General features: G+C 49.6%; 1 protein-coding gene across 5 annotated transcripts; it reads left to right on the top strand.

Annotated features, from left to right (window-relative positions):
* The first annotated feature begins 361 nt into the window (after window positions 1-361).
* On the top strand, window positions 362-5,903 carry LOC144600380 (protein sprouty homolog 2-like). Of its 5 annotated transcripts, none has more exons than XM_078411962.1 (2): window positions 362-732; window positions 4,060-5,903. In XM_078411962.1, exon 2 carries the CDS (start codon window positions 4,109-4,111, stop codon window positions 5,003-5,005), a length of 897 nt encoding a protein of 298 aa, XP_078268088.1. In that variant the 5' UTR covers window positions 362-732; window positions 4,060-4,108; the 3' UTR covers window positions 5,006-5,903. The 5 variants fall into 5 exon arrangements, with proteins under 5 accessions (XP_078268088.1, XP_078268083.1, XP_078268085.1 ...); XM_078411957.1 differs by lacking the exon at window positions 362-732 and adding an exon at window positions 755-1,671; XM_078411959.1 differs by lacking the exon at window positions 362-732 and adding an exon at window positions 2,045-2,166.
* The last annotated feature ends 1,168 nt before the right edge of the window (window positions 5,904-7,071 follow it).

The raw sequence follows: 7,071 nt of genomic DNA on the forward strand, positions 1-7,071 counted from the left end.
ATATTAATTTAGCTAATTTAGATTTAACCTGCATTTTATATATATGGTTCCATGTCATTTGACATTGCAGTGATGAAGTGTTTTTGTAAAGTTCTCTTTGCCGTATTATTTGCCTTTTGGGTTATAATCTGCAGCTGCAGATTATAAATCTGCGGCTGAACAGGTTTTTGTTGGCAGGAAAGAATACTTGATCCACGTTGGGGAAAATAAATCACACAAACTAGTTAACTAAACAATTTCTACAAAACTATGTAAAGGCACGTTGAAGGATGGTTGTTCAAAGCACGTGACAAGAAATCTCTTTGGAGGCAAGATTTTGCTCTTTTGTGGTTTTCAGTCACAAGGTCATAGATGAGAGCTTACTGTGCTGTATGAATGCTGAGGGGGATCCAGCTCATGCCAAATCCTGTATGTTTTCGACAAGCGGTTCAGAGGCTTTGTATATCCCGTGACCTCCCACCAAGCGAGAGACCGAACCGGAGCCCCTCCTCTGCGCCCTGATGTCATATGTTGGGAGATGATTGCGAAGAATGGCCAGGAGCAGAAGGGGGTTGTGAATGGCTTCTTACGCCATTCAACGATCTGCCGCGCTGAATCAAAGTTGTATTGATGTATCTGGTGCACACCTATGTATGCGTTCCGGATAGACACCTGTTACAGGTCTCTGTAAACCACGCAGGCTGTTCGTGCAAGACTTGTCCTTAAGCAGGGGCAACCTTCCCAACAATAAAGGTTTGGAAGCAATTCTTATCTTAAACAACCCAAACCGGGGGAATGGGGCGATGAACATAAAGGGAAAGCGCCAGAAAATCAACGGAACAGGTGTCCAGGTTAAACCACGTTAACAGGTGGCATTGGCTGTCTCTGTGACAGCGGCTATGCTCAGCCTTGCACAGAGTCGAGACAGACTCTTCAGTCAGTTCCCCCTCGCACTCTGAGATTACCTCCCTGGTTTAAAAGGATTGCTAATGGCTTTTCAATGGATCGAAAATATGAATCAATATTTGTTTTAAACTGCTCGTCTCCTGCTGAAGTATACCGTATAAATAGCACGTGTCTTCTATTCACTTTTTTTTGGCGATTATTTCCTTTAAAAAATAGAAAGATCATATGAATCTCTACGGGAGAACATGTTAATCCTGGGGGGTGTTTCCCGAGTGGAGTCTCACGGTGCATGAAACATTCCGGTGGCTTTAAAATACTTCGTCTGGCAATTTAAAGGTGGCGAGGAGACCATCATTTCGCAAGCTTGCTTTAAATAGTTTTTTTTCCAGCTTCACCAATGGCCCACGACCGGATGCGGAGAAGCCTTTGGGACGGCAAATGGCCTATTCAGTTTCACGTGGATGACGCCATTTAGCCATTAGCTATAACCGGACAAATCCCTGCATGCAGAAGAGAGAGAGACAGTGGAGTCAGGACCGGACTGTTTGTTTGGAGCGAGAGAGGAAAAAATACCCCCACCTCGTCTGTTCGTGTGAAGTGTATCTGAATCAGTGGCAGGGCTGGAGGGATATGGTCGCCGATAGACTCTGACAGCCCGGGACACAGCGCCCTTCGCTCGGGAGCTTGTCATTGATCCGACACTGACTGCACGACGCACAGCAGACAAGGTTACTGCCACAGCTCAGCCGGCGGCACCAAACAGAAACAACCCACATCTTTGGCAAGGTGAGGGCCTGCGGGCGGATTTACTATATAACCTGGTTTGTAACTGTTTATGTGTGTGTGTGTGTGGGGTGTGTGTGTGGGGGGGGTGTGTGGGGTGTGTGGGGTGTGTGTGTGTTTGTGTGTGTGTGTGCGTGCGTTATACATTCTATTCAGTCAGCCACATCCGTACCTCGACTCGACTCCAGCTGGTTATCTGCACAAGGTTAATACTCGTTTCAAGCAAGTGCCAAGATCTTTCCGATCATTGATCACAGGGGACTGCATTAAACTAGACCCACTCCTTGCATACTGTTACTGGTGCGGAGGGAGGGAGGGAGGGGAGGGGAAGATAATATTTAATATCGATCAAAACCTGAGAGCAGCCTCATTTTAATGTAACTCTACTTGAGAAACGGATCCCAGCCCCATCCATTAAAGAGGCGAAAGACAGTCTGTAAACTTCACTGCTTCTGACGATTGCAAACCGAGCGGGGCAATCTCCATCTGACTTTTATGGTAAGTGCTTAACCCATTAGCTGTGGGAGTAACGTTGTTTATCTTCAACACATTTATTGGCTGGTCGCTCTTTCTACATTTCCTTGCAGTTCCGTGCATTTCGGTGCCTTTACAATTTCATGTGGCATCTGCTTTGTAGCTTGGCTGTCTCCTGCCTGTTCAAAGGCACCGATGCCCCTCAGGCCGGGGTGTGTCCCCAACACTACGTGCGCCAGGAGTGAGGTGCGATTGGGGGTTGTAAATGGAAGATAGGCTCATGTGGCCCCGGAGCCGGTGAGAGCTGGCGCTTCTGTGTGTGTGTTTACAGCGGAGCCCGAGTGGCTGGCAGCGTTGTCTCATGGCACCGTCCAGTATTTGACTTTTCCGCATGTAGTATCCATTTCATGCCAGCTTGCTATATCGGATTCAGCACATCCTGATTCGCAAGCACCCTGCCATTCAATAGCAACCGTTGGAGCATGGCGCTCCGATGGATCACACTCCTTGCTCTCCCCCTCTTTCCCCCCGCCCCATTACTGCCCTGACTGACCCCGGGGTGCCAGAGATCTCCTCTATTTCGGACGGGAACCCCAATGAGTGATTACTGTTAGACTCTTCAACACAGCCGCGCCGGAGTAAGTCACGCTTATTCTCAGCAAGTGGACAAACTCAGTTGGTAAAAAGAGAGTTAGATTTGCGTTTTTGTTTTACATTTCGGAATGCCGCGCAATGTTCGGATGTTTGAATCGCCAACAGATGGTTTGCATCCAGCTCTGCGTTGTCGGGGCTATGTATGACACGTGTCGGCTGGAAAATACTATTAGTATTTTGCGATGCATTTTGTAGCTCGCTCGGAGTTAGTGAATGGGGGGGGGTTTACAGACAGGTCTAAAGGCGGGAAATGCGAGGTGTTACTCGGCTGATGAGCGGCTGCATTTAACCTCCTGCAGTGACTGAGGACAAGCGAGTGGATGGGGTGGGGGCATTTGCACTGAGTCTGCCGAGCGCGTACTGTGGGACGAAGTTCGGTACCTTTTTACTAGTATTACCGAGTGTGTAAGCACATCGGTTGTTACTTTAGAACAAGCTGGGGTACTTTGTTTTGCTCCTTATCGGTGTGGTGTGGCAAAGGACATGTCCTTGTCGCCACGGCGCAGTGCCAAGCCAAGCTCCCGGTGATATAGACGTCTGTGCCGATCCCGTTATCCTGTGTCCTAATCTGCGATAAGGATGGATCTTAGAACCGAACACGTTGGACACAGTGTATAGGAAAATAACTGCAGATGCTGGTACAAATCGAAGGTATTTATTCACAAAATGCTGGAGTAACTCAGCAGGTCAGGCAGCATCTCAGGAGAGAAGGAATGGGTGACGTTTCGGGTCGAGACCCTTCTTCAGACTGGGTCTGAAGGATGGATCTTAGAACCGAACACGTTGGACACATCAGTCTGAAGAAGGGTCTCGACCCGAAACGTCACCCATTCCTTCTCTCCTGAGATGCTGCCTGACCTGCTGAGTTACTCCAGCATTTTGTGAATAAATACCTTCGATTTGTACCAGCATCTGCAGTTATCTTCTTATACATTGGATACCGTGCTCGGCACCCGTTATTTTCCCCACGAAGTTCAATGGTCTATTGAGGTTTAAACATTTTCTCCCTTTTCTTTCCAACCGTAAGGTTTGTAAGGCTGGTGGTTGCCCCTCCCCGGGGGCGGGGGTATGGGACCGGGCGCTGGAGGCTGGGGGGGTTGGTATGGTTGGCAGGAAGAGGGTGGATTTCATCTCCCATTTCTGGGCGACTGGTTGGAGATGATGGGGAAAGGAGGGTCCACCATCGGCCGTGCGGAGGGCGGGTCTGATACAACGGGTGTTGCTATCTCCCTGACATTTCTCTCCGTTCTGTCTTCGCTACAGGTCTGACCGATGTGTAGCCAGCCCGCGGGCCCGCTCCGCTCGCTGTCAGATGGAAGCCCCGACCGCCGTGGATTCGCCCTTCTCTCTCCAGCTTGCCCACGACAGAGGGCGGCAGCGGATTGATCCTGACTCGGGAGAGATGCAGCAGGGTCCGGTGCTCTCCCTCGACCAGATCCGGGCCATCAGGGCCAACAACGACTACGTGGAGCGGCCCATGGTGATCAGTGCAAAGGTTGCGTCCAGCTCGGCGCAGAAGTGGGAGAGGACGGTGGAGCCCATCCTCGCTGGGGTAGAGGCACGGTCCTCGGCTCAGCTCCATCACCACGTTCAGCAACACTTGAGTCGGTCCACCAGTACTGTCAGCTCGGCATCCCGGAGCAGCACCACGTCCGAACACAGACTGCTGGTCAGCGTGAGCTCGTCGCCATCTGTCCAAGGAATTATCAGGGCGCAGCCCAAGGTTGACCTCAAAGCCAACTTTACCAAGGCTCCGGGCGCCGAGGACTGGAGCCAACACTCATTGAGGTGCGAGGAGTGCGGCAAGTGTAAGTGCGGCACCTGCACCGCCCCGAGGACTCTGCCTTCGTGCTGGCTCTGTGACCAGAGGTGCCTTTGCTCATTCCAGAGCGCCCTGGAGTACGGCACTTGTGTCTGTTGTGTCAAGGGCCTCTTCTACCATTGCTCCAACGACGACGAGGATAATTGTGCGGACAACCCGTGCTCCTGCAGCCAAGGCCACTGCTGCGCTCGTTGGACCGCCATGGGCCTCATCTCTATCTTCCTGCCCTGCTTATGGTGCTATTTGCCGGCTAAAGGATGCCTTCGACTCTGCCAAGGTTGTTATGACGGCGTCAAGCGGCCGGGTTGCAGGTGCAAGAACTCCAACACCGTGTGCAGGAAGGTTTCAAACGCACCTTGTCCCAAAACCTGCGACAAACCCTTGTGACCAAGAAACTCTTCCTATACCGTGACCAATGTTAACCCTGTGGAAATTCCGAAGTCACATTCTCCAAAGCTTCATTCGCCCCTTGGAGAGATTTCCAAGGGGGATTGAATTCTCGCGCTGAGACTACCCCACCATGCGTGTGTGACAGTGTGTGTGTGTGTGTGTGTGTGACTGCGTGTGTGTACAAGAGAGGGAGATAAATAGCAGGAGAGTAGAAAGTAGATTCTCAGCTGGCTTTTTGTAACTTCCTGGAAATCTAATGGTTCCATCAATATCTTGGAGTTTGAGCATTTATAGTCTACCTGGGGAAAGGGGACCATCTATATCCCATTCCACGTTAAGCACCTTCTTGTGGGTTCTCCTGTGTTTGTTGCAGGCCCAAACCATTCCTTTATGTGGCTGACAAACCCCGACATGATTCCCACTGTAGAGAGTCTCAGTACACCAACCGAAAGAAATTGAATGTTTTCCGTACCCCACTCCCAACACCCTTCCCCAACCCCTCCCCACCCCAAACCCCCTCCTCTACCCCAAACCCCCCTCCCCTACCCCAACCCCCCTACCCCAACCCTCGTCCCCTACCCTCACTCCGAGCGTGGCCCCCTGCACTTGACGGGCTTTCATCTCTTGAGGTCCTAAGACTTGGAGGTGAACAGAGGCTATTTCTTCTTTCTCAGTGCTTCCCATGTAGAGACCCGGGAACCGAGCCCTGTGCTAGATGGTTGCGTCTTCAGTAAACCACTGTTTATGGGAAAACCATGCAACTTGTCTTCCGTCGATACATTAAATATTTATTGCTTGGCTTAGAAATGCGATATAGTCAATTGACAATATATTCTCTTTCTCCTGAATCACGGGCGCGATTATTTATGTATTTCTCTGTCAGTTACTCAAATAGTTCGGTTATGGGGGGGGGGGGGGGGGGGGTGGGTGGCGTTTGAAACCGTTTTGATTCTTTGTCGGATCATGGATTCCGAGCGCGATTGTTTGCAGAAGTTCGGCTGATACTTTTCGTTTGCTAACACTCAGAGTGGAGTTGCTATTCTTTTCCAATGGATTTGTGTTTTTAAGAGGAAACACGTTCGCTCCCCACATCCCACCCCTTTGCTCTTTGGTGGTCGTTACACGGGGACTTCAAATAGATTTCAACAAGTTGGATATTTGACACCCGGTATTAATTATCTGCATGTAGTTGAGAGGGTTAGGTGGGACTTTATGGCGAAGAAGGCGGATTTTTCAATGACAGGCAGACTTTTTTTTTTGACACGTTGATGTTCATCATCACATCGTGTGTGCACCGCGTTTCCTCGCCCTCCTGAAATAGGGCTTCCTATGTAGAGGGCATGCGTGCTAAAAAATAATGGGATTTGGGGTTGTGTGCCTGGTGTCATGTTGTGGCATTTGCCACTGAAGTTGTTGTGCACCGGGCTGATGCACGGCCTTTTCGGGTGGCGAAGTGAGCCCTTAATGACTTCGGTCCAACCATGCTCATGCGTCGCTTGGCAAAGCGCCCCTGCCCCTGAATATGAAACGATGACAACCTGTTACAGGTAACTGCCCAGAAGCAAAAAAATATATATCCATGTGGACAGGAACCGATTGTGTTTCTGTCGTTTCATGCAATCGCCCATCCGAGTTTACTCTCAAACACTATCTGTCCTTCATCCAACCTTTCATGAAATTATAGTAGTACTAACAATTATAATTGTAAGAGTATCCGTTTCACCCCCAACAGTAAAGGAATTAATCACTTAAAAATAGCCAGTATAAATTTACATCATCTATGCTGCATCACTGTTCATTATAAAACACAGTCCGCATTATTAGGGGTTGAAGAAGGGTTCCGACCCGAAACATCACCCATCCTTCTCCAGAGATGCTGCCAGACCCGCCGAGTTACTCCAGCACTTTGTGTCTATCTTCAATATTATCCTCATTTGATTCCATTCAGTGTAACTTTTAATTGAGAAGTTGTTGGCGGAAACGAAATCAGAGATTGTGTTTCTTCTGCACTTTTTTTTTCATATCGAGATAAATTGAATTTGCCCCTTGGCCAGCGATCCTGT

Source organism: Rhinoraja longicauda, chromosome 15 (genome assembly GCF_053455715.1).
Source record: "Rhinoraja longicauda isolate Sanriku21f chromosome 15, sRhiLon1.1, whole genome shotgun sequence".
Lineage (NCBI taxonomy): Eukaryota > Metazoa > Chordata > Chondrichthyes > Rajiformes > Arhynchobatidae > Rhinoraja > Rhinoraja longicauda.

Coding starts and splice junctions, on each gene's coding strand:
- LOC144600380 (XM_078411962.1), top strand. CDS start 4,109: ATGGAAGCCCCGACCGCCGTGGATTCGCCCTTCTCTCTCCAGCTTGCC.